Below are 27551 nucleotides of genomic sequence, written 5' to 3'. Positions count from 1 at the left end.
GATAGATTATGACGCAGTCCTGTAGGTTACATGACGTCAGCTGACCCAGGACTGACCACGCCCTCTGACACATTGTGATTTTCTGTGGGTCAGACTGGTGATCGCAAATAAACAAAACCTAAAGTGCTTCTTTAAAAAAAAGGAAAAAGACATCAGCAGCGCGGTGTATGACCTCATTCCCACTGCGCCAATTTCCCTTTTTTTTCCTTTTTATTGCATTTTACCATATAATACATTGCAAAACCAAAAACCTTCGGCCATTTTATGAGAATTTCGTTTTTACAGCCGTCACTCCGCGGGTCACTACGATGTCAGAAACAATGAATTTAGATCATTTTTCTTTTGTTTTACGACTTTTAAGAAATAATAAACTTTTTGTTACAAAAGAAACAAATTGTTTGGAATTCGGATGTTCTGACCCCTATAACTTTTCATACTTCCGTCTCCGGAACGGCGTGAGGATCTGGTGCAGCAGGATGAGTTGTACTTTCTATTGGGAACATTTTAGGGGAGAAGCCCCAGTGGAGGAAACCTCTAAGGAACCCATGGATGAAGGATTACCCTTACCTTAGGCCTAGATCAACGATTCCCAACCAGGGTGCCTCCAGCTGTTGCAAAACTACAACTCCCAGCATGCCTAGACAGTCTCCAGCACGTAGGAGAGGGGAAAACCCAAGTGGAGGAAACCTCTAAAGAAACCACGGTTAAAGGATTGCCCTTCCCTTGGGCCTAGAGCAGGGAATTTTTTCAACCAGTGTGCCTCCAGCTGTTGCAAAACTACAACTCCCAGCATGCCTAGACAGGATAGGGGAAAACTCCAGTGGAGGAAACCTCTAAGGGACCCATGGTTGAAGGATTATCCTTACCTTAGTCCTAGATCAATGTTTCCCAACCAGGGTGCCTCCAGCTGTTGCAAAACTACAACTCCCAGCATGCCCACACAATCTCCAGCACTTAGGAGAGGGGAAAACCATGGTTAAAGGATTACCATTACCTTAGGCCTAGATCAATATTTTCCCACCAGGGTGCCTCCAGCTGTTGTAAAACTACAACTCTCAGCATGCCTAGACAGGATAGGGAAAACCCCAGTGGAGGAAACCCTAAGGAAACCATGGTTGAAGGATTGCCCTTACCTTAGGCCTAGATCAATGCTTCCCAACCAGGGTGCCTCCAGCTGTTGCAAAACTACAACTCCCAGCATGCCCGGACAGCCTAAGGCTGTCCGGGCATGCTGGGAGTTGTAGTTTTGCAACAGCTGGAGGCACCCTGAATGGGAAACATTGATCTAGGGTTTTACACAGTTTGGATACCATGTCTGTACATGATTGGAATATCTCCGTATATCTCCTGGGCTTCATACATATTAACCTTTATATTACGGTGTAGACTGGGTCACTGCACATTTTTACCCCCTGAGATATTTTATGATATTGCAGTGTGCTGACCCCTGCTATATATATATATATATATATATATATATATATATATATACACACACACACACATGCTGGGCCTTCACATCCAGAATGGAATTATCTGCAGTGTCTGATGGACTCTGTTTCATTTCATCAAAATGTTCAAGATCTCTGCTTGTTGTCAGTGAGAGGTGGAAAACCTATACAGATGTAATACTTAGAGTTTGCTACAGTTCTATTTGGTCTAGACAACCTTCTGACACAAACAAAAAAAAAACACTTCAAAACATCTGGAGGTCCACAGTGTGGAGACCACTGCATTAGCACTGAACAGTTGCTGCTGCTAAGATGAGAAAGAAGCCTTGATTTACCTTTCAGGGACAGTGTAGCAGCAGACAGGCTGATAGATTGCAGGTACACTTGACTAGGGGATAGTCTATAACCGCTGTGACCCTCCCGTTACCCCATAAATTGACACTGACATAAATGATGGGAGAAAAAGGCCACAGCAGCCCAATTTTATTAAATACCACATTAACAACATCTAAATAGGGATGTTGCGAACATAAGATTTTCGGTTCGCGATTGGCGAACGCGAACTTCCGCAAATGTTCGCGAACCTTGACTTCAATGGACAGGCGAATTTTAAAACCCACAGGGACTCTTTCTGACCACAATAGTGATTTAAAAGTTATTTCAAGGGGACTAATACCTGGACTGTGGCGTGCCGGAGGGGGATCCATGGCAAAACTCCCATGGAAAATGACATAGTTGATGCAGAGTCTGGTTTTAATCCATAAAGGACATAAATCACCTATTATTCCTAAATTCTTTGGAATAACGTGCTTTAGCCCCCTTTAGGCAGCACATAGAGCCCCCCTTTAGGCATCACATAGTTAGATCCCCCCTTTAGGCATCACATAGTTAGATCCCCCCTTTAGGCAGCATATAGTTAGAGCCTCCCTTTAGGCAGCACCTAGTTAGAGCCCCCCTTTAGGCAGCACTGGTTTTATTTCACAGCCAAAAAAGGTATTTATTTTTTATTTGAACAACTGTCACACCAAATGTGATTTGCACTACTGTGACAATGAGCAAAAAAGGATGCCAGCGGAGTTCCCCTTTTAAGCAGAGGTCCCCAACCAGGGTGCCTCCAGCAGTTGCAAGACACACAGACTGAACTTATAGCCCTTTTAATATTGTAGTTAGTTGCTTGAAGGAAATTAAGTTTTACACTGGAGTACCCCTTTTAACCAGCGGTCCCCTCCCAACCAGGGTGCCTCCAGCTGTTGCAAGACACACGGACTGATATTTGAGCCCTAAAAAGGGCTTTTTTGGGTGCTGTCCTTAAAGCAGATGTTACACTAGTGCTTTATAAGTAAACTGGACCCTGAATACACCACCTAGAAGCAACCTAGCTATCGCTTTCCCTATACAGCAGGAGCAGCGTCTCTGACCCTCCACTACCTAAGCCTGCAGCATGCTGAATGAGGGTAAAATGGTGTCCGTGCAGGAGGTAGGAGGGTCTGGAAGGGAGGGACTGCTGCTGATTGGCTGTAATGTGTCTGCTGACTCATCACGGATCGAACTTCACATATGTTCGATGCGGCGATGCGAACGCAAACATGCTAAGTTCGCCGGTAACTTTTGGCCGGTGAACAATTCGCGACATCTCTACGTCTTTATAACTCTCATAAATAAGCAGGTAAACATTACCAATAACATTATCAACAGTGCAAAAACACTATCCCAGCAGGAGGGGGACTTGAAGGCAGCACGAATCTTCAGACTCCTTGGCCGTACCTCACCTGACCCAAGGGCACATCGTTTGGAGACCATTCCCCCTCAGGGACCGCCCCCGCAGGGATTTCCACCACCGGTTGGGTACCACCCCAGCCCCACCATACTAATATCTCCGATCTTCCTATCCAGCTCTCTGCAAATGCCTCCAAGTCCCCCTCCAGCCCCTGCCATTGTGAAGAAAACTAACCCAACAATTCCCTCCCGGATAAACCACACCAGTAAACTCTTCCTGCCTGCGCTGCACTGACCACTCTCCCCCCTTCCTGCTCCTTTTATCCCCTCCCTTTAGGCCACCCCCCTTATTTCCTTAACCCTATCACCTCCGCTCTTATCCTCCCGCTGTCATGTGCCCCTCTGCTCCCATGCTGTCCGCTCAAAAACATTCTATAAGCCTGTCTGGATTCGGTGAAACAACTGGGCTCTGTACACTGAGAACAAGCGGGGCTCTGTACACTGAGAAGAAGCGAGGCTCTGCACACTGAGGACAAGCGGGGCTCTGTACACTGAGGAGAAGCGAGGCTCTGCACATTGAGGACAAGCGGGGCTCTGTACACTGAGGACAAGCAGGGCTCTGTACACTGGTGACAAGCAGGGCTCTGTACACTGAGGACTAGCAGGGCTCTGTACACTGAGGACAAGCAGGGCTCTGTACACTGAGGACAAGCAGGGCTCTGTACACTGAGGACAAGCAGGGCTCTGTACACTGAGGACAAGCATGGCTCTGTACACTGAGGACTAGCGGGGCTCTGCACACTGAGGACAAGCGGGGCTCTGTACACTGGTGACAAGCAGGGCTCTGTACACTGAGGACAAGCGGGGCTCTGTACACTAAGGACAAGCAGGGCTCTGTACACTGAGGACAAGCGGGGCTCTGCACACTGAGGACTAGCGGGGCTCTGCACACTGAGGACAAGCGGGGCTCTGTACACTGAGGACTAGCGGGGCTCTGCACACTGAGGACAAGCGGGGCTCTGTACACTGAGGACAAGCAGGGCTCTGTACACTGAGGACTAGCGGGGCTCTGCACACTGAGGACAAGCGGGGCTCTGTACACTGAGGACAAGCGGGGCTCTGCACACTGAGGACAAGCGGGGCTCTGTACACTGAGGACAAGCTGGGTTCTGTACACTGAGGACAAGCGGGGCCCTGTACACTTAGGACAAGCGGGGCCCTGTACACTGAGGACAAGCGGGGCCCTGTACACTGAGGACAAGCGGGGCTCTGTACACTAAGGACAAGCAGGGCTCTATACACTGAGGACAAGCAGGGCTCTGTACACTGAGGACAAGCGGGGCTTTACACTGAGGACAAGCAGGGCTCTGTACACTGAGGACAAGCAGGGCTCTGTACACTGAGGACAAGCGGGGCTCTGTACACTGAGGACAAGCGGGGCTCTATACACTTAGGACAAGCTGGGCTCTGTACACTGAGGACAAGCATGGCTCTGTACACTGAGGACAAGCGGGGCTTTACACTGAGGACAAGCAGGGCTCTGTACACTGAGGACAAGCAGGGCTCTGTACACTGAGGACAAGCAGGGCTCTGTACACTGAGGACAAGCAGGGCTCTGTACACTGAGGACAAGCATGGCTCTGTACACTGAGGACTAGCGGGGCTCTGCACACTGAGGACAAGCGGGGCTCTGTACACTGAGGGCTAGTGGGGCTCTGCACACTGAGGACAAGCGGGGCTCTGTACACTGAGGACAAGCAGGGCTCTGTACACTGAGGACAAGCGGGGCCTTGTACACTTAGGACAAGCGGGGCCCTGTACACTGAGGACAAGCCGGGCTCTGTACACTGAGGACAAGCAGGGCTCTGTACACTGAGGACAAGCAGGGCTCTGTACACTGAGGACAAGCAGGGCTCTGTACACTGAGGACAAGCGGGGCTCTGTACACCGAGGACAAGCATGGCTCTGTACACTGAGGACAAGCGGGGCTTTACACTGAAGACAAGCAGGGCTCTGTACACTGAGAACAAGCAGGGCTCTGTACACTGAGGACAAGCATGGCTCTGTACACTGAGGACAAGCGGGGCTTTACGCTGAGGACAAGCAGGGCTCTGTACACTGAGGACAAGCAGGGCTCTGTACACTGAGGACAAGCGGGGCTCTGTACACTGAGGACAAGCGGGGCTCTGTACACTGGGGGCAAGCAGGGCTCTATACACTGAGGACAAGCCGGGCTCTGTACACTGAGGACAAGCAGGGCTCTGTACACTGAGGACAAGCAGGGCTCTGTACACTGGTGACAAGCAGGGCTCTGTACACTGAGGACAAGCGGGGCTCTGTACACTAAGGACAAGCGGGGCTCTATACACTTAGGACAAGCAGGGCTCTGTACACTGAGGACAAGCGGGGCTCTGCACACTGAGGACAAGCGGGGCTCTGTACACTGAGTACAAGCTGGGTTCTGTACACTGAGGACAAGCGGGGCCCTGTACACTGAGGACAAGCCGGGCTCTGTACACTGAGGACAAGCAGGGCTCTGTACACTGAGGAAAAGCAGGGCTCTGTACACTGAGGACAAGCAGGGCTCTGTACACTGAGGACAAGCGGGGCTCTGTACACCAAGGACAAGCATGGCTCTGTACACTGAGGACAAGCGGGGCTTTACACTGAGGACAAGCAGGGCTCTGTACACTGAGAACAAGCAGGGCTCTGTACACTGAGGACAAGTGGGGCTCTGTACACTGAGGACAAGGGGGGCTCTGTACACTGGGGGCAAGCAGGGCTCTGTACACTGAGGAAAAGCCGGGCTCTGTACACTGAGGACAAGCAGGGCTCTGTACACTGAGGACAAGCAGGGCTCTGTACACTGAGGACAAGCAGGGCTCTGTACACTGAGGACAAGCGGGGCTCTGTACACTGAGGACAAGCGGGGCTCTGTACACTGAGGACAAGCAGGACTCTGTACACTGAGGACAAGCGGGGCTCTGTACACTGAGGACAAGCAGGGCTCTGTACACTGAGGACATGCAGGGCTGTGCAGCACGAATTTTCAGACTCCTTGGCCGTACCTCACCTGACCCAAGGGCACATCGTTTGGAGACCATTCCCCCTCAGGGACCGCCCCCGCAGGGATTTCCACCACCGGTTAGGGTACCACCCCAGCCCCACCATACTAATATCTCCAATCTTCCTATCCAGCTCTCTGCAAATTGCTCCAAGTCCCCCTCCAGCCCCTGCCATTGTGAAGAAAACTAACCCAACAATTCCCACCCGGATCAACCACACTAGTCAACTCTTCCTGCCTGCGCTGCACTGACCACTCTCTCCCCTTCCTGCTCCTTTTATCCCTCCCTTTAGACCACACCCCTTATTTCCTTAACCCTATCACCTCCGCTCTTATCCTCCCGCTGTCATGTGCCCCTGTGCTCCCATGCTGTCTGCTCAAAAACATTCTATAAGCCTGTCTGGATTCGGTGAAACAACTGGGCTCTGTACACTGAGGACTAGCGGTGCTCTGCACACTGAGGACTAGCGGGGCTCTGTACACTGAGGAGAAGCGGGGCTCTGCACACTGAGGACAAGCGGGGCTCTGTACACTGAGGACAAGCAGGGCTCTGTACACTGGTGACAAGCAGTGCTCTGTACACTGAGGACTAGCAGGGATCTGTACACTGAGGACAAGCAGGGCTCTGTACACTGAGGACAAGCCGGGCTCTGTACACTGAGGACAAGCGGGACTCTGTACACCGAGGACAAGCGGGGCTCTGTACACTGAGGACAATCGGGGCTCTGTACACTGAGGACAAGCGGGGTTCTGTACACTGAGGACAAGCAGGGCCCTGTACACTGAGGACAAGCGGGGCCCTGTACACTGAGGACAAGCGGGGCCCTGTACACTGAGGACAAGCGGGGCTCTGTACACTAAGGACAAGCAGGGCTCTATACACTGAGGACAAGCATGGCTCTGTACACTGAGGACAAGCGGGGCTCTACACTGAGAACAAGCAGGGCTCTGTACACTGAGGACAAGCGGGGCTCTACACTGAGGACAAGCGGGGCTCTGTACACGAGGACAAGCGGGGCTCTGTACACTGAGAACAAGCGGGGCTCTGTACACTGAGGACAAGCCGGGCTCTTTACACTAAGGACAAGCAGGGCTCTGTACACTGAGGACAAGCAGGGCTCTGTACACTGAGGACAAGCAGGGCTCTATACACTGAGGACAAGCATGGCTCTGTACACTGAGGACAAGCAGGGCTCTGTACACTGAGGACAAGCAGGGCTCTGTACACTGAGGACAAGCGGGGCACTGTACACTGAGGACAAGCAGGGCTCTGTACACTGAGGACAAGCGGGGCTCTGTACACCGAGGACAAGCAGGGCTTGTCAGGAGCCTGCATAGAGCCCTCCTTGTCCCGTCATCATTTTTTATACATATTACAGTATTATCTATATTGTATCATAACTTTTTGTTAATGACAGGTAGACCTTTAGAAATCTGGCTTTTAGCTCGACCATGATTCTGCCTCCTATATACAAGAATATAACTACTATAATACTGCTTCTAGATACAAGAATATAACTACTATAATACTGCTCCTATATACAAGAATATAACTACTATAATACTGCTCCTATATACAAGAATATAACTACTATAATACTGCTCCTATATACAAGAATATATCTACTATAATACTGCTCCTATATACAAGAATATAACTACTATAATACTACCTCTATATACAAGAATATAACTACTACAATACTGCTCCTAGATACAAGAATATAACTGCTATAATACTGCTCCTATATACAAGAATATAACTACTATAATACTGCTCCTATATACAAGAATATAACTACAATAATACTGCCTCCTATGTACAAGATTATAACTACTATAATACTGCTCCTATATACAAGAATATAACTACTATAATACTGTCTCCTAGATACAAGAATATAACTACTATAATACTGCTCCTATATACAAGAATATAACTACTATAATACTGCTCCTATATACAGGAATATAACTACTATAATACTGCTCCTATAAACAAGAATATAACTACTATAATACTGCTCCTATATAAAAGAATATAACTACTATAATACTGCTCCTATGTACAAGAATATAACTACAGGGTGGGCCATTTATATGGATACACCTTAATAAAATGGAAATTGTTGGGGATATTAACTTCCTGTTTGTGGCACATTAGTATATGTGAGGGAGAAACTTTTCAAGATGGGTGGTGACCATGGCGGCCATTTTGAAGTCGGCCATTTTGAATTCAACTTTAGTTTTTTCAATAGGAAGAGGGTCATGTGACACATGAAACTCATTGGGAATTTCACAAAAAAAACACTGGTGTGCTTGTTTTTAGCATAACTTTATTCTTTCATGAGTTATATACAAGTTTCTCTTTGTTTACATCCATTGATATGTTGCTGAGGTTAACACGTGAGGAGTGGATAGAAATTGTGTTGATATCTGGTGAACGCAGTAACCGGGTCATTGCAGCAGATTTCAATGCAAGACACCCTACGAGACCACCCATCTCCCATGCTACAGTTAGCAAAGTGCTTGCTAAGTTTCGTGAAACTGATTCTGTGTTGGATTTGCCAAAATGTGGATGCATGAAGGCCCATATTTATCATTATAGGTGTAAGTGAAGCATTTATCATTGTAGGTGAAAGTGAAGCATTGATCATTGTAGGTGTAAGTGAAGTATTTATCATTGTAGGTGTAAGTGAAGCATTTATCATTGTAGGTGAAAGTGAAGCATTTATCATTGTAGGTGTAAGTGAAGCATTTATCATTGTAGGTGAAAGTGAAGCATTGATCACTGTAGGTGTAAGTGAAGTATTTATCATTGTAGGTGTAAGTGAAGAATTTATCATTGTAGGTGTAAGTGAAGCATTCATCATTGTAGGTGTAAGTGAAGCATTTATCATTGTAGGTGTAAGTGAAGAATTTATCATTGTAGGTGTAAGTGAAGCATTTATCATTGTAGGTGTAAGTGAAGCATTTATCATTGTAGGTGTAAGTGAAGCATTTATCATTGTAGGTGTAAGTGAAGTATTTATCATTGTAGGCGTAAGTGATGCATTTATCATTGTAGGTGTAAGTGAAGAATTTATCATTATAGGTGTAAGTGAAGCATTTATCATTGTAGGTGTAAGTGAAGCATTTATCATTGTAGGTGTAAGTGAAGCATTTATCATTGTAGGTGTAAGTGAAGCATTTATCATTGTAGGTGTAAGTGAAGCATTTATCATTGTAGGTGTAAGTGAAGCATTTATCATTGTAGGTGTAAGTGAAGCTGTTACGCCGAGCGCTCCGGGTCCCCGCTCCTCCCCGGAGCGCTCGCTTCTCTCTCGCTACCGCAGCGCTCCGGGCAGCTCCACTGACCCGGTGCGCTGCGATACCGTCTCCAGCCGGGATGCGATTCGCGATGCGGGTAGCGCCCGCTCGCGATGCGCATCCCGGCCCCCGTACCTGACTCGCTCTCCGTCTGTCCTGTCCCGGCGCGCGCGGCCCCGCTCCCTAGGGCGCGCGCGCGCCGGGTCTCTGCGATTTAAAGGGCCACTGCGCCGCTGATTGGCGCAGTGGTTCCAATTAGTGTGTTCACCTGTGCACTCCCTATTTATACTTCACTTCCCCTTCACTCCCTCGCCGGATCTTGTTGCCATTGTGCCAGTGAAAGCGTTTCCTTGTGTGTTCCTAGCCTGTGTTCCAGACCTCCTGCCGTTGCCCCCGACTACGATCCTTGCTGCCTGCCCTGACCTTCTGCTACGTCCAACCTTGCTTCTGTCTACTCCCTTGTACCGCGCCTATCTTCAGCAGTCAGAGAGGTTGAGCCGTTGCTAGTGGATACGACCTGGTCACTACCGCCGCAGCAAGACCATCCCGCTTTGCGGCGGGCTCTGGTGAAAACCAGTAGTGACTTAGAACCGATCCACTAGCACGGTCCACGCCAATCCCTCTCTGGCACAGAGGATCCACTACCTGCCAGCCGGCATCGTGACAGTAGATCCGGCCATGGATCCCGCTGAAGTTCCTCTGCCAGTTGTCGCCGACCTCACCACGGTGGTCGCCCAGCAGTCACAACAGATAGCGCAACAAGGCCAACAGCTGTCTCAACTGACCGTGATGCTACAGCAGCTACTACCACAGCTTCAGCAATCATCTCCTCCGCCAGCTCCTGCATCTCCTCCGCAGCGAGTGGCCGCTTCTGGTCTACGACTATCCTTGCCGGATAAATTTGATGGGGACTCTAAATTCTGCCGTGGCTTTCTTTCCCAATGTTCCCTGCACTTGGAGATGATGTCGGACCAGTTCCCTACTGAAAGGTCTAAGGTGGCTTTCGTAGTCAGCCTTCTGTCTGGAAAAGCTCTGTCATGGGCCACACCGCTCTGGGACCGCAATGACCCCGTCACTGCCTCCGTACACTCCTTCTTCTCGGAAATTCGAAGTGTCTTTGAGGAACCTGCCCGAGCCTCTTCTGCTGAGACTGCCCTGCTGAACCTGGTCCAGGGTAATTCTTCCGTTGGCGAGTACGCCGTACAATTCCGTACTCTTGCTTCAGAATTATCCTGGAATAATGAGGCCCTCTGCGCGACCTTTAAAAAAGGCCTATCCAGCAACATTAAAGATGTTCTGGCCGCACGAGAAATCCCTGCTAACCTACATGAACTCATCCATCTTGCCACTCGCATTGACATGCGTTTTTCCGAAAGGCGTCAGGAGCTCCGCCAGGATATGGACTTTGTTCGCACAAGGCGTTTTTTCTCCCCGGCTCCTCTCTCCTCTGGTCCCCTGCAATCCGTTCCTGTGCCTCCCGCCGTGGAGGCTATGCAGGTCGACCGGTCTCGCCTGACACCTCAAGAGAGGACACGACGCCGCATGGAGAATCTCTGCTTGTACTGTGCCAGTACCGAACACTTCCTGAAGGATTGTCCTATCCGTCCTCCCCGCCTGGAAAGACGTACGCTGACTCCGCACAAAGGTGAGACAGTCCTTGATGTCTACTCTGCTTCTCCACGTCTTACTGTGCCTGTGCGGATATCTGCCTCTGCCTTCTCCTTCTCTGCTATGGCCTTCTTGGATTCCGGATCTGCAGGAAATTTTATTTTGGCCTCTCTCGTCAACAGGTTCAACATCCCAGTGACCAGTCTCGCCAGACCCCTCTACATCAATTGTGTAAACAATGAAAGATTGGACTGTACCATACGTTACCGCACGGAGCCCCTTCTAATGTGCATCGGACCTCATCACGAGAGGATTGAATTTTTGGTCCTCCCCAATTGCACTTCCGAAATCCTCCTTGGACTACCCTGGCTTCAACTCCATTCCCCAACCCTGGATTGGTCCACTGGGGAGATCAAGAGTTGGGGGCCCTCTTGTTTCAAGGACTGCCTAAAACCGGTTCCCAGTACCCCTTGCCGTGACTCTGTGGTTCCCCCTGTAACCGGTCTCCCTAAGGCCTATATGGACTTTGCGGATGTTTTTTGCAAAAAACAAGCTGAGACTCTACCTCCTCACAGGCCTTATGATTGTCCTATTGACCTCCTCCCGGGCACTACTCCACCCCGGGGCAGAATCTATCCTCTGTCCGCCCCAGAGACTCTTGCTATGTCGGAGTACATCCAGGAAAATTTAAAAAAAGGCTTTATCCGTAAATCCTCCTCTCCTGCCGGAGCCGGATTTTTCTTTGTGTCCAAAAAAGATGGCTCTCTACGTCCTTGCATTGACTACCGCGGTCTTAATAAAATCACGGTAAAGAACCGCTACCCCCTACCTCTTATCTCTGAACTCTTTGATCGCCTCCAAGGTGCCCACATCTTTACCAAACTGGACTTAAGAGGTGCTTATAATCTCATCCGCATAAGAGAGGGGGATGAATGGAAAACGGCATTTAACACTAGAGATGGACACTTTGAGTATCTGGTCATGCCCTTTGGCCTGTGCAACGCCCCTGCCGTCTTCCAAGACTTTGTTAATGAAATTTTTCGTGATCTCTTATACTCCTGTGTTGTTGTATATCTGGACGATATCCTGATTTTTTCTGCCAATCTAGAAGAACACCGCCAGCATGTCCGTATGGTTCTTCAGAGACTTCGTGACAATCAACTTTATGCCAAGATAGAGAAATGTCTGTTTGAATGCCAATCTCTTCCTTTCCTAGGATACTTGGTCTCTGGCCAGGGACTACAAATGGATCCAGACAAACTCTCTGCCGTCTTAGATTGGCCACGCCCCTCCGGACTCCGTGCTATCCAACGTTTTTTGGGGTTCGCCAATTATTACAGGCAATTTATTCCACATTTTTCTACCGTTGTGGCCCCTATCGTGGCTTTAACCAAAAAAAATGCCAATCCCAAGTCTTGGTCTCCTCAAGCGGAAGACGCCTTCAAACGGCTCAAGTCTGCCTTTTCTTCGGCTCCCGTGCTCTCCAGACCTGACCCATCTAAACCCTTCCTATTGGAGGTTGATGCCTCCTCTGTAGGAGCTGGAGCGGTCCTTCTACAAAAAAATTCTTCCGGGCATGCTGTTACTTGTGGTTTTTTTTCTAGGACCTTCTCTCCGGCGGAGAGGAACTACTCCATCGGGGATCGAGAGCTTCTAGCCATTAAATTAGCACTTGAGGAATGGAGGCATCTGCTGGAGGGATCAAGATTTCCAGTTATTATTTACACCGATCACAAGAATCTCTCCTATCTCCAGTCTGCCCAACGGCTGAATCCTCGCCAGGCCAGGTGGTCTCTGTTCTTTGCCCGATTTAATTTTGAAATTCACTTTCGGCCTGCCGATAAGAACATTAGGGCCGATGCTCTCTCTCGTTCCTCGGATGCCTCGGAAGTTGAACTCTCTCCGCAACACATCATTCCTCCTGACTGCCTGATTTCCACTTCTCCAGCCTCCATTAGGCAAACTCCTCCAGGAAAGACCTTCGTCTCTCCACGCCAACGCCTCGGAATCCTCAAATGGGGTCACTCCTCCCATCTCGCAGGTCATGCAGGCATCAAGAAATCTGTGCAACTCATCTCTCGCTTCTATTGGTGGCCGACTCTGGAGACGGATGTCGTGGACTTTGTGCGAGCCTGCACTGTCTGTGCCCGGGATAAGACTCCTCGCCAGAAGCCCGCTGGTTTTCTTCATCCTCTGCCTGTCCCCGAACAGCCTTGGTCTCTGATTGGTATGGATTTTATTACAGACCTACCCCCATCCCGTGGCAACACTGTTGTTTGGGTGGTCGTTGATCGATTCTCCAAGATGGCACATTTCATCCCTCTTCCTGGTCTTCCTTCAGCGCCTCAGTTGGCTAAACAATTTTTTGTACACATTTTTCGTCTTCACGGGTTGCCCACACAGATAGTCTCGGATAGAGGCGTCCAATTCGTGTCAAAATTCTGGAGGGCTCTCTGTAAACAACTCAAGATTAAATTAAACTTTTCTTCTGCATATCATCCTCAATCCAATGGACAAGTAGAAAGAATTAACCAGGTCTTAGGTGATTATTTACGACATTTTGTTTCCTCCCGCCAGGATGATTGGGCAGATCTTCTACCATGGGCCGAATTCTCGTATAACTTTAGAGTCTCTGAATCTTCCTCCAAATCCCCATTTTTCGTGGTGTATGGCCGTCACCCTCTTCCCCCCCTCCCTACTCCCTTGCCCTCTGGTTTGCCCGCTGTAGATGAAGTGACTCGTGATCTTTCCACCATATGGAAAGAGACCCAAGATTCTCTTTTACAGGCTTCATCTCGCATGAAAAAGTTTGCCGATAAGAAAAGAAGAGCTCCCCCCATTTTTGCTCCAGGAGACAAGGTATGGCTCTCCGCTAAATATGTCCGCTTTCGTGTCCCCAGTTACAAACTGGGTCCACGCTATCTTGGTCCTTTCAAAGTCTTGTGCCAAATTAATCCTGTCTCTTACAAACTTCTTCTTCCTCCTTCTCTCCGTATTCCTAATGCCTTTCATGTCTCTCTTCTTAAACCACTCATCATCAACCGTTTCTCTCCCAAATTAGTTTCTCCCACTCCTGTCTCCGGTTCTTCTGACGTCTTCTCAGTGAAAGAGATACTGGCCTCCAAGACGGTCAGAGGAAAAAGGTTCTTTTTGGTGGATTGGGAGGGCTGTGGACCTGAAGAGAGATCCTGGGAACCTGAGGACAACATCCTAGACAAAAGTCTGCTCCTCAGGTTCTCAGGCTCTAAGAAGAGGGGGAGACCAAAGGGGGGGGGTACTGTTACGCCGAGCGCTCCGGGTCCCCGCTCCTCCCCGGAGCGCTCGCTTCTCTCTCGCTACCGCAGCGCTCCGGGCAGCTCCACTGACCCGGTGCGCTGCGATACCGTCTCCAGCCGGGATGCGATTCGCGATGCGGGTAGCGCCCGCTCGCGATGCGCATCCCGGCCCCCGTACCTGACTCGCTCTCCGTCTGTCCTGTCCCGGCCCGCGCGGCCCCGCTCCCTAGGGCGCGCGCGCCGGGTCTCTGCGATTTAAAGGGCCACTGCGCCGCTAATTGGCGCAGTGGTTCCAATTAGTGTGTTCACCTGTGCACTCCCTATTTATACTTCACTTCCCCTTCACTCCCTCGCCGGATCTTGTTGCCATTGTGCCAGTGAAAGCGTTTCCTTGTGTGTTCCTAGCCTGTGTTCCAGACCTCCTGCCGTTGCCCCCGACTACGATCCTTGCTGCCTGCCCTGACCTTCTGCTACGTCCGACCTTGCTTCTGTCTACTCCCTTGTACCGCGCCTATCTTCAGCAGTCAGAGAGGTTGAGCCGTTGCTAGTGGATACGACCTGGTCACTACCGCCGCAGCAAGACCATCCCGCTTTGCGGCGGGCTCTGGTGAAAACCAGTAGTGACTTAGAACCGATCCACTAGCACGGTCCACGCCAATCCCTCTCTGGCACAGAGGATCCACCTCCTGCCAGCCGGCATCGTGACAGAAGCATTTATCATTGTAGGTGTAAGTAAAGCATTTATCATTGTAGGTGTAAGTGAAGCATTTATCATTGTAGGTATAAGTGAAGCATTTTTTACACTCTTTTTATGTGTGCTGGTGATGTGTAGGAGCACCAAAATTTTGTGCAGGTAAACATTTTCTGAAATTTCTCTCTTAACATACACCAAAAAGCTACGCCAGGTCATGGATGGTGTAGTTTTAGACACTTTTCAGTGGCTTTGCACCTTTTAACAAAAAGGCGCAGTTCATAAATCCCTTCTATATCATGTGTATTGCCAAAATCAGTGGATTGCAACTCAAAATCAGCAGAAATGTGTAAACAAAAAGGCGCAAATAAACCCTGCTTGCACCTTTTTGTAGACACAAAAAACAGTCTAAAGACAATCATAAATGTCGGCCGAAATCTGTCACTAATGAAGAAACATCAGTCTCTGTCCTCGCTTCATTCAGCAAGAGCCCACAGCGTAGCACTTGCCGCATGTCACTGGAGAGTGGCATTAGTCGAACATCTTTTCGGCGGATATTAATTACTCACAAATGGCACCAAACTCCAGCTACTGCAGCATCTCAACGAGGATGACCCAGATCGGCGCACTGAATTTGCAGAATGGGCAAAACAAAAATGTGAACAGGACCCTCAGTTTACACAGAAGATTGTGTTGAGTGATGAGGAAACTTTTATGTGAATGGTGAAGTTAACAAACAAAACCACCGCTATTGGTCTGACACTAACCCACATTGGATAGATCCCTCCAAGACTGGTGGAACACAATAATTGATGGTATGGTGTGGTATATGGGGTACAAAGATAGTGGGGCCATTCTTCATCAATGGAAACCTCAAGGCCACTGGATATGTGAAATTGCTCCATGATGATGTGTTTCCCTCTTTATGCACTGAAGCTGCACATTTCCTGAGTTTTTCCAGCAAGATGGTGACCACCACATTATGGGTGTCAGGTCCGAGCATTCCTAGATGAACAGTTTCCTGGAAAGTGGATTGGTCATCGTGGGCCAGTTGAATGGCCCCCAAGGTCTCCTGATCTGACCCCTTTAGACTTTTATCTTTGGGGTCATCTGAAGGCAATTGTCTATGCTGTGAAGATATGAGATGTGCAGCACCTAAAACCAGGGCTGTTGAGTCGGTAGATAAATGTTCCGACTCCGACTCCTCTGTATTAATATGCAAATGTATTTTATAAATTCCTTGAAGGAAATAAAGGCAACATACATGTCAATAGTAAGGGAGAAACAGCTAGCCTGGCACTGCTACTTCACACACCTGTGGATTATTACTCCTGTAGACACAATGCAGCAATAGATTCACGTAAGCAGTGGAGGTGCAAGATTTCATAGAAGATACAACACGTATGCCCAAATCCAATACAGAAAGAATTCAAGAGCACTCACCACGTAGACTGCTTCTTCGTTACATTATTTCTTGTCACAAAAATACATAATGCAGGGAGACGACATATAGGGGGTGTGCCCACGCACACGTCGTCGTCACGATGCCGGCTGGCAGGAGGTGGATCCTCTGTGCCAGAGAGGGATTGGCGTGGACCGTGCTAGTGGACCGGTTCTAAGTCACTACTGGTTTTCACCAGAGCCCGCCGCAAAGCGGGATGGTCTTGCTGCGGCGGTAGTGACCAGGTCGTATCCACTAGCAACGGCTCAACCTCTCTGACTGCTGAAGATAGGCGCGGTACAAGGGAGTAGACAGAAGCAAGGTCGGACGTAGCAGAAGGTCGGGGCAGGCAGCAAGGATCGTAGTCAGGGGCAACGGCAGGAGGTCTGGAACATAGGCTAGGAACACACAAGGAAACGCTTTCACTGGCACAATGGCAACAAGATCCGGCGAGGGAGTGCAGGGGAAGTGAGGTATACATAGGGAGTGCACAGGTGAACACACTGATTAGAACCACTGCGCCAATCAGCGGCGCAGTGGCCCTTTAAATCGCAGAGACCCGGCGCGCGCGCGCCCTAGGGAGCGGGGCCGCGCGCGCCGGGACAGGACCGACGGAGAGCGAGTCAGGTACGGGAGCCGGGGTGCGCATCGCGAGCGGGCGCCACCCGCATCGCGAATCGCATCCCGGCTGGAGGCGGTATCGCAGCGCACCCGATCAGTGGATCTGACCGGGGCGCTGCGGGAGCGAGAGTGGAGCGAGCGCTCCGGGGAGGAGCGGGAACCCGGAGCGCTCGGCGTAACAGTACCCCCCCCCTTGGGTCTCCCCCTCTTCTTGGAGCCTGAGAACCTGAGGACCAGATTTTTATCTAGGATATTGTGCTCAGGTTCCCAGGATCTCTCTTCAGGACCACAGCCCTCCCAGTCAACCAAAAAGAAGGTTTTTCCTCTGACCTTTTTGGAGGCCAGTATCTCCTTTACGGGAAAGATGTCTGAAGAACCGGAGACAGGAGTGGGAGAGATAAGTTTAGGAGAGAAACGGTTGATGATGAGTGGTTTAAGAAGAGAAACGTGAAAGGCATTAGGAATACGAAGAGAAGGAGGGAGAAGAAGTTTATAAGAGACAGGATTAATCTGGCACAAAATTTTGAAAGGACCAAGATAGCGTGGTCCTAATTTGTAGCTGGGAACACGGAAGCGGACATATTTAGCGGAGAGCCATACCTTGTCTCCGGGAGAAAAAATGGGGGGAGCTCTTCTTTTCTTATCAGCAAACTTCTTCATGCGTGATGAAGCTTGTAAGAGAGAATTTTGGGTCTCTTTCCATATGGTGGAAAGATCACGAGATATTTCATCCACAGCGGGTACACCAGAGGGCAAGGGAGTAGGGAGGGGGGGAAGAGGGTGACGGCCGTACACCACGAAAAATGGGGATTTGGAAGAAGATTCAGAAACTCTGAAGTTATACGAGAATTCGGCCCATGGTAGAAGATCTGCCCAGTCATCCTGGCGGGAGGAAACAAAATGCCGTAAATAATCACCCAGGACCTGGTTAATTCTTTCTACTTGCCCATTGGATTGAGGATGATAAGCAGAAGAAAAGTTTAATTTAATCTTGAGTTGTTTACAGAGAGCCCTCCAGAATTTAGACACGAATTGGACGCCTCTATCCGAGACGATCTGCGTGGGCAACCCGTGAAGACGAAAAATGTGTACAAAAAATTGTTTAGCCAACTGAGGCGCTGAAGGAAGACCAGGAAGAGGAATAAAATGTGCCATCTTGGAGAATCGATCAACGACCACCCAAACAACAGTGTTGCCACGGGATGAGGGTAAGTCTGTAATAAAGTCCATACCAATCAGAGACCAAGGCTGTTCGGGAACAGGCAGAGGATGAAGAAGACCAGCGGGCTTCTGGCGAGGAGTCTTATCCCGGGCACAGACAGTGCAGGCCCGCACAAAATCAACAACATCTGTTTCCAGAGTCGGCCACCAATAGAAACGAGAGATGAGTTGCACGGATTTCTTGATGCCCGCATGACCTGCGAGATGGGAGGAGTGACCCCATTTGAGGATTCCGAGGCGTTGGCGTGGGGAGACGAAGGTCCTCCCTGGAGGAGTTTGCCTGATGGAGGCTGGAGAAGTGGAAATCAGGCAGTCAGGAGGAATGATGTGTTGCGGAGAGAGCTCTACATCCGAGGAACGAGAGAGAGCATCGGCCCTAATGTTCTTATCGGCAGGCCGAAAGTGAATTTCAAAATTAAATCGGGCAAAGAACAGAGACCACCTGGCCTGGCGAGGATTCAGCCGTTGGGCAGACTGGAGATAGGAGAGGTTCTTGTGATCGGAGTAAATAATAACTGGAAATCTTGATCCCTCCAGCAGATGCCTCCATTCCTCAAGTGCTAATTTAATGGCTAGTAGCTCTCGATCCCCGATGGAGTAGTTCCTCTCCGCCGGAGAGAAGGTCTTAGAAAAAAAACCACAAGTAACAGCATGCCCGGAAGAATTTTTTTGTAGAAGGACCGCTCCAGCTCCTACTGAGGAGGCATCAACCTCCAATAGGAAGGGTTTAGATGGGTCAGGTCTGGAGAGCACGGGAGCTGAAGAAAAGGCAGACTTGAGCTGTTTAAAGGCGTCTTCCGCTTGAGGAGGCCATGACTTAGGATTGGCATTCTTTTTGGTTAAAGCCACGATAGGAGCCACAATGGTGGAAAAATGTGGAATAAATTGTCTGTAATAATTGGCGAACCCCAAAAAACGTTGGATAGCACGGAGTCCGGAGGGGCGTGGCCAATCTAAGACGGCAGAGAGTTTGTCTGGATCCATTTGTAGTCCCTGGCCAGAGACCAAGTATCCTAGGAAAGGAAGAGATTGACATTCAAACAGACATTTCTCCATTTTGGCATAAAGTTGATTGTCACGAAGTCTCTGAAGAACCATGCGGACATGCTGGCGGTGTTCTTCTAGGTTGGCAGAAAAAATCAGGATATCGTCCAGATACACAACAACACAGGAATATAAGAGATCACGAAAAATTTCATTAACAAAGTCTTGGAAGACGGCAGGGGCGTTGCACAGGCCAAAGGGCATGACCAGATACTCAAAGTGTCCATCTCTAGTGTTAAATGCCGTTTTCCATTCATCCCCCTCTCTGATGCGGATGAGATTATAAGCACCTCTTAAGTCCAGTTTGGTAAAGATGTGGGCACCTTGGAGGCGATCAAAGAGTTCAGAGATGAGAGGTAGAGGGTAGCGGTTCTTTACCGTGATTTTATTAAGACCGCGGTAGTCAATGCAAGGACGTAGGGAGCCATCTTTTTTGGACACAAAGAAAAATCCGGCTCCGGCAGGAGAGGAGGATTTGCGGATAAAGCCCTTTTTTAAATTTTCCTGGATGTACTCAGACATAGCAAGAGTCTCTGGGGCAGAGAGAGGATAAATTCTGCCCCGGGATGGAGTAGTGCCCGGGAGGAGGTCAATAGGACAGTCATAAGGCCTGTGAGGAGGTAGAGTCTCAGCTTGTTTTTTGCAAAAAACATCCGCAAAGTCCATATAGGCCTTAGGGAGACCGGTTACAGGGGGAACCACAGGGTCACGGCAAGGAGTACTGGTAACCGGTTTAAGGCAGTCCTTGAAACAAGAGGGACCCCAACTCTTGATCTCCCCTGTGGACCAATCCAGGGTTGGGGAATGGTGTTGAAGCCAGGGTAGTCCAAGGAGAATTTCGGAAGTGCAATTGGAGAGGACCAAAAACTCAATTTTTTCGTGGTGAGGTCCGATGCACATTAGGAGGGGTTCCGTGCGGTAACGCACGGCACAGTCCAATCTTTCATTGTTAACGCAATTGATGTAGAGAGGTCTGGCGAGACTGGTCACTGGGATGTTGAACCTGTTGATGAGAGAGGCCAAAATAAAGTTTCCTGCAGATCCGGAGTCCAAGAAGGCCTTAGTGGAGAAGGAGAAGGTAGAGGCAGATATCCGCACAGGCACAGTAAGACGTGGAGAAGCAGAGTTGACATCAAGGACTGTTTCACCTTTGTGCGGAGTCAGCGTACGTCTTTCCAGGCGGGGAGGACAGATAGGACAATCCTTCAGGAAGTGTTCGGTACCGGCACAGTACAGGCAGAGATTCTCCATGCGGCGTCGTGTCCTCTCTTGAGGTGTCAGGCGAGACCGGTCAACTTGCATAGCCTCCACGGCGGAAGGCACAGGAACGGATTGCAGAGGACCAGAGGAGAGAGGAGCCGGGGAGAAAAAACGCCTCATGCGAACAAAGTCCATATCCTGGCGGAGCTCCTGACGCCTTTCGGAAAAACGCATGTCAATGCGAGTGGCTAGAAGAATGAGTTCATGTAGGTTAGCAGGAATTTCTCGTGCGGCCAGAACATCTTTAATGTTGCTGGATAGGCCTTTTTTAAAGGTCGCGCAGAGGGCCTCATTATTCCAGGAAAGTTCTGAAGCAAGAGTACGGAATTGCACGGCGTACTCGCCAACGGAAGAATTACCCTGGACCAGGTTCAGCAGGGCAGTCTCAGCGGAAGAGGCTCGGGCAGGTTCCTCAAAGACACTTCGAATTTCCGAGAAGAAGGAGTGTACAGAGGCAGTGACGGGGTCATTGCGGTCCCAGAGCGGTGTGGCCCATGACAGAGCTTTTCCAGACAGAAGGCTGACTACGAAAGCCACCTTAGACCTTTCAGTAGGAAACTGGTCCGACATCATCTCCAAGTGCAGGGAACATTGTGAAAGAAAGCCACGGCAAAACTTAGAGTCCCCATCAAATTTATCCGGCAAGGATAGTCGTAGGCCTGAGGCGGCCACTCGCTGCGGAGGAGGTGCAGGAGCTGGCGGAGGAGATGATTGCTGAAGCTGTGGTAGTAGCTGCTGTAGCATCACGGTCAGTTGAGACAGCTGTTGGCCTTGTTGCGCTATCTGTTGTGACTGCTGGGCGACCACCGTGGTGAGGTCGGCGACAAATGGCAGAGGAACTTCAGCGGGATCCATGGCCGGATCTACTGTCACGATGCCGGCTGGCAGGAGGTGGATCCTCTGTGCCAGAGAGGGATTGGCGTGGACCGTGCTAGTGGACCGGTTCTAAGTCACTACTGGTTTTCACCAGAGCCCGCCGCAAAGCGGGATGGTCTTGCTGCGGCGGTAGTGACCAGGTCGTATCCACTAGCAACGGCTCAACCTCTCTGACTGCTGAAGATAGGCGCGGTACAAGGGAGTAGACAGAAGCAAGGTCGGACGTAGCAGAAGGTCGGGGCAGGCAGCAAGGATCGTAGTCAGGGGCAACGGCAGGAGGTCTGGAACACAGGCTAGGAACACACAAGGAAACGCTTTCACTGGCACAATGGCAACAAGATCCGGCGAGGGAGTGCAGGGGAAGTGAGGTATACATAGGGAGTGCACAGGTGAACACACTGATTAGAACCACTGCGCCAATCAGCGGCGCAGTGGCCCTTTAAATCGCAGAGACCCGGCGCGCGCGCGCCCTAGGGAGCGGGGCCGCGCGCGCCGGGACAGGACCGACGGAGAGCGAGTCAGGTACGGGAGCCGGGGTGCGCATCGCGAGTGGGCGCCACCCGCATCGCGAATCGCATCCCGGCTGGAGGCGGTATCGCAGCGCACCCTATCAGTGGATCTGACCGGGGCGCTGCGGGAGCGAGAGTGTAGCGAGCGCTCCGGGGAGGAGCGGGAACCCGGAGCGCTCGGCGTAACAGTCGTCTCCCTGCATTGTCTTTTTGTGACAAGAAATAAAGTAAAGAAGAAGCAGTCTACGTGGTGAGTGCACTTGAATTCTTTCTTTATTGGATTTCAACATACATGTCATTACCACAGGACATCTGGCTGGGAAGCCAACAGTCTACTGTATTGAACAGTTTAAGCCCACCAAGTTTCTCTAAGCTCTTCTAGCAGAAAGAGGTAGTTGGGCAGAAGCTGCTGCCTTCTCCTTTTTGTGTGCTGATCTGCTGCTGAAGATAGGGCAGTGGGAGGATCCAGGAAGGGGCAATTATTATAAAACATGATTTCCCTAGTAGAATCCCATAGTCATGTTTAACATTTAAGCTAACAATTGGAGTTTACAAGTTTTTATAGCCTTAGCTGAATGGCAGCAGTTTTTCCAATGGTTCACAGCTTCAGTCTTGAACTATTGACCCTCCATTCCCTTCACTTACACAAGTGTCTCTAGTCCTGCAAAAAACATATTTACTTAATCTCTTATCAGTGAGAGGCTAGGTTACCCATGGGTTCCCTGTAACAGCAGAACACAACACTATGGAAAGTATAAGTATTGCCGCTCCTAATTATGCGTTGCCGACTCTGACTCCAGGTACCCAAAATGTCCTCCTACTCCTCGACTCTGACTCCACAGCCCTGCCTGAAACTCCAGATACTGGAAGCCTGTGCTAGCATTTCTCCTGCGGTGTATATAGTAGTATATAGCAGTGTATACGGATACTGGAAGCCTGTGCTAGCATTTCTCCTGCGGTGTATATAGTAGTATATAGCAGTGTATACGGATACTGGAAGCCTGTGCTAGCATTTCTCCTGCGGTGTATATAGTAGTATATAGCAGTGTATGCGGATACTGGAAGCCTGTGCTAGCATTTCTCCTGCGGTGTATATAGTAGTATATAGCAGTGTATACGGATACTGGAAGCCTGTGCTAGCATTTCTCCTGCGGTGTATATAGCAGTATATAGCAGTGTATACGGATACTGGAAGCCTGTGCTAGCATTTCTCCTGCGGTGTATATAGTAGTATATAGAGAAGAGGGTTGCATTGACAATCCAACACAATGGGCAGCACATTGAACACATTTTATAAGTGGTCAGAAACTTGTAAATAACTCATGAAAGAATAAATTTACGTTAAAACCGAGCACATCATTGTTTTTCTTGTGAAATTCCCAATAAGTTTGATGTGTCACATGACCCTCTTCCTATTGAAAAAACTAAAGTTGGATTCAAAATGGCCGACTTCAAACTGGCCGCCATGGTCACCACCCATCTTGAAAAGTTTCCCCCCTCACATATACTAATATGCCACAAACAGGAAGTTATCACCAACCATTCCCATTTTATTAAGGCGTATCCATATAAATGGCCCACCCTGTACTATAATACTGCCCCCTATGGAGTTTTATGTGAATGTCTCCTATATCTGTCTTTTCCTCTTGTTGATCCTTTTATCCTTTATTTCTCCTGTAGGGAGGTTCTGTAATCGCACATTTGATGATTACGCTTGTTGGCCGGACGGAGTTCCTGGAACGTATGTGAACGTTTCCTGCCCCTGGTATCTCCCCTGGGCACATAAAGGTAAATACCCTGTCGGACGGGGCTTCGCTTCCCTCATCTCTACTTGGAACGTTCCATGAGATAAATGTCTTTGCCTCCTTATCGTTTGCTTTATTCTCCGGTCACATCTAAAGCTGTATTTAGAATTCTAGGAGGCTTCTGGTTTGTGCATTATATAATCTCTGACATTATGTAATGCAGCTCTGGATGTGACTAGAGTATTAACATGATGTTACTGACTATAATTTCTCCAATGACTGAACCTTTTACATTATACATTTGGACGGAGGATTCACTTAGTGACTTTTTGTTACTGGATTTCCCCACATTATCTACAATGAGTTATTGAGCTCCAGCTGCCATAGGAACACATTGGGCATCTGCAGATGGTGCCTCTCCTGTGCACGGCAGCTTGGTGTCAGGTCCTGTGGGTGCTGTGCCGTGTGTCGGGTCCTGTGGGTGCTGTGCCGAGTGTCAAGTCCTTTGGGTGCTGTGTCAGGTCCTGTGGGTGCTGTGCCGGATGTCAGGTCCTGTGGGTGCTGTGCAGGTTATCGGGTCCTGTAGGTGCTGTGCCGGATGTCAGGTCCTGTGGGTGCTGTGCAGGGTATCGGGTCCTGTAGGTGCTGTTCAGGGTATCGGGTCCTGTAGGTGCTGTGCCGGGTGTCAGGTCCTGTGGGTGCTTTGAATGGTGTTAGGGCCTGTGCGTGCTCTGCCAGGTGTCAGGTCCTATGGATGCTGTGCCAGGTGTCAGTTCCTGTGGGTGCTGTGACAGGTGTCAGGTCCTGTGGGTGCTGTGCCGGGTGTCAGGTTTTGTGTGTGCTGTGCCAGGTGTCAGGTCCTGTGGGTGCTCTGCCAGGTGTCAGGTCCTGTGGGTGCTCTGCCAGGTGTCAGGTCCTGTGGGTGCTGTGCCAGGTGTCAGGTCCTGTGGGTGCTGTGCCAGGTGTCAGGTCCTGTGGGTGCTCTGCCAGGTGCCAGGTCCTGTGGGTGCTGTGCTGGATGTCAGGTCCTGTGGGTGCTCTGCCGGTTGTCAGGTCCTGTGGGTACTCTGCCAGATGTCAGGTCCTGTGGGTGCTCTGCCAGGTGTCAGGTCCTGTGGGTGCTCTGCCAGGTGTCAGGTCCTGTGGGTGCTGTGCCAGGTCCTGTGGGTGCTCTGCCAGGTGCCAGGTCCTGTGGGTGCTGTGCTGGATGTCAGGTCCTGTGGGTGCTGTGCTGGATGTCAGGTCCTGTGGGTGCTGTGCCAGGTGTCAGGTCCTGTGGGTGCTCTGACTGGTGTCAGGTCCTGTGGGTGCTTTGCCTGGTGTCAGGTCCTGTGGGTGCTCTGCCAGGTGTCAAGTCCTGTGGGTGCTCTGCCAGGTGTCAGGTCCTGTGGGTGTTCTGCCAGGTGCCAGGTCGTGTGGGTGCTGTGCTGGATGTCAGGTCCTGTGGGTGCTGTGCCTGGTGTCAGGTCCGGTGCGTGCTCTGCCAGGTGTCAGGTCCTGTGGGTACTGTGCCAGGTGTCAGGTCCTGTGGGTGCTCTGCCAGGTGTCAGGTCCTGTGGATGCTCTGCCAGGTGTCAGGTCCTGTGGGTGCTCTGCCAGGTGTCAGGTCCTGTGGGTACTCTGCCAGGTGTCAGGTCCTGTGGGTGCTCTGCCAGGTGTCAGGTCCTGTGGGTGCTCTGCCAGGTGTCAGGTCCTGTGGGTGCTGTGCTGGATGTCAGGTCCTGTGGGTACTCTGCCAGGTGTCAGGTCCTGTGGGTGCTCTGCCAGGTGTCAGGTCCTGTGGGTGCTCTGCCAGGTGTCAGGTCCTGTGGGTGCTCTACCAGGTGTCAGGTCCTGTGGGTGCTGTGCTGGATGTCAGGTCCTGTGGGTGCTCTGCCAGGTGTCAGGTCCTGTGGGTGCTCTGCCAGGTGTCAGGTCCTGTGGGTGCTCTGCCAGGTGTCAGGTCCTGTGGGTGCTGTGCCAGGTGTCAGGTCCTGTGGGTGCTCTGCCAGGTGTCAGGTCCTGTGGGTGCTGTGCTGGATGTCAGGTCCTGTGGGTGCTCTGCCAGGTGTCAGGTCCTGTGGGTGCTCTGCCAGGTGTCAGGTCCTGTGGGTGCTCTGCCAGGTGTCGGGTCCTGTGGGTGCTGTGCCTGGTGTCAGCTCCTGTGGGTGCTCTGCCAGGTGTCAGGTCCTGTGGGTGCTCTGCCAGGTGTCGGGTCCTGTGGGTGCTGTGCCAGGTGTCAGGTCCTGTGGGTGCTCTGCCAGGTGTCAGGTCCTGTGGGTGCTGTGCTGGATGTCAGGTCCTGTGGGTGCTCTGTCAGGTGTCAGGTCCTGTGGGTGCTGTGCCAGGTGTCAGGTCCTGTGGGTGCTCTGCCAGGTGTCAGGTCCTGTGGGTGCTGTGCTGGATGTCAGGTCCTGTGGGTGCTCTGCCAGGTGTCAGGTCCTGTGGGTGCTGTGCCAGGTTTCAGGTCCTGTGGGTGCTCTGCCAGGTGTCAGGTCCTGTGGGTGCTGTGCTGGATGTCAGGTCCTGTGGGTGCTCTGCCAGGTGTCAGGTCCTGTGGGTGCTGTGCCAGGTGTCAGGTCCTGTGGGTGCTCTGCCAGGTGTCAGGTCCTGTGGGTGCTGTGCTGGATGTCAGGTCCTGTGGGTGCTCTGCCAGGTGTCAGGTCCTGTGGGTGCTCTGCCAGGTGTCAGGTCCTGTGGGTGCTCTGCCAGGTGTCAGGTCCTGTGGGTGCTGTGCTGGATGTCAGGTCCTGTGGGTGCTCTGCCAGGTGTCAGGTCCTGTGGGTGCTCTGCCAAGTGTCAGGTCCTGTGGGTGCTCTGCCAGGTGTCGGGTCCTGTGGGTGCTGTGCCTGGTGTCAGCTCCTGTGGGTGCTCTGCCAGGTGTCAGGTCCTGTGGGTGCTCTGCCAGGTGTCGGGTCCTGTGGGTGCTGTGCTGGATGTCAGGTCCTGTGGGTGCTGTGCCTGGTGTCAGCTCCTGTGGGTGCTCTGCCAGGTGTCAGCTCCTGTGGGTGCTCTGCCAGGTGTCAGGTCCTGTTGGTGCTGCGTGCCAAGCACAGGTGATCTGTGCACATATAGGGCAATAAAATAATATACGGTAGAAAATGTTATGATAGAGATGATGATGATGAAGATGATAAAGATGGCTATGATGATAAACATGATGGTGTTTATGACGATGGTGAAGATGAGGAGTTTGTTGATGGTTATTGTTACGCCGAGCGCTCCGGGTCCCCGCTCCTCCCCGGAGCGCTCGCTTCACTCCCTCCGCTGCAGCGCCCCGGTCACGTCCTCTGACCCGGGGCGCTGCGATCCCGCTGCCAGCCGGGATGCGATTCGCGATGCGGGTAGCGCCCGCTCGCGATGCGCACCCCGGCTCCCCTACCTGACTCGCTCCCCGTCTGTTCTGTCCCGGCGCGCGCGGCCCCGCTCCCTAGGGCGCGCGCGCGCCGGGTCTCTGCGATTTAAAGGGCCACTGCGCCGCTGATTGGCGCAGTGGTTCCAATTAGGGTTTTCACCTGTGCACTTCCCTATATTACCTCACTTCCCTTGCACTCCCTTGCCGGATCTTGTTGCCTTAGTGCCAGTGAAAGCGTTCCTTGTGTGTTCCTTGCCTGTGTTTCCAGACCTTCTGCCGTTGCCCCTGACTACGATCCTTGCTGCCTGCCCCGACCTTCTGCTACGTCCGACCTTGCTTCTGCCTACTCCCTTGTACCGCGCCTATCTTCAGCAGCCAGAGAGGTG

At 50.9% G+C, this 27551-nt stretch overlaps 1 protein-coding gene across 2 annotated transcripts in view; it reads left to right on the top strand.

Annotated features, from left to right (window-relative positions):
• The window catches only part of GLP1R (glucagon like peptide 1 receptor), a 587398-nt gene that overhangs the window by 308546 nt on the left and 251301 nt on the right, over positions 1-27551 (top strand). For both annotated transcript variants that reach the window (XM_056568649.1, XM_056568650.1), the window contains one exon: positions 23767-23874. In XM_056568649.1, coding sequence (XP_056424624.1) covers positions 23767-23874 — 108 coding nt within the window. The remainder of the gene's footprint in view (positions 1-23766; positions 23875-27551) is intronic.

Source organism: Hyla sarda, chromosome 3 (assembly GCF_029499605.1).
Source record: "Hyla sarda isolate aHylSar1 chromosome 3, aHylSar1.hap1, whole genome shotgun sequence".
NCBI classification, from domain to species: Eukaryota; Metazoa; Chordata; class Amphibia; order Anura; family Hylidae; genus Hyla; species Hyla sarda.
Note: the sequence above shows the minus strand (reverse complement) of the source record. Positions and strands in the feature narration are given on the sequence as shown.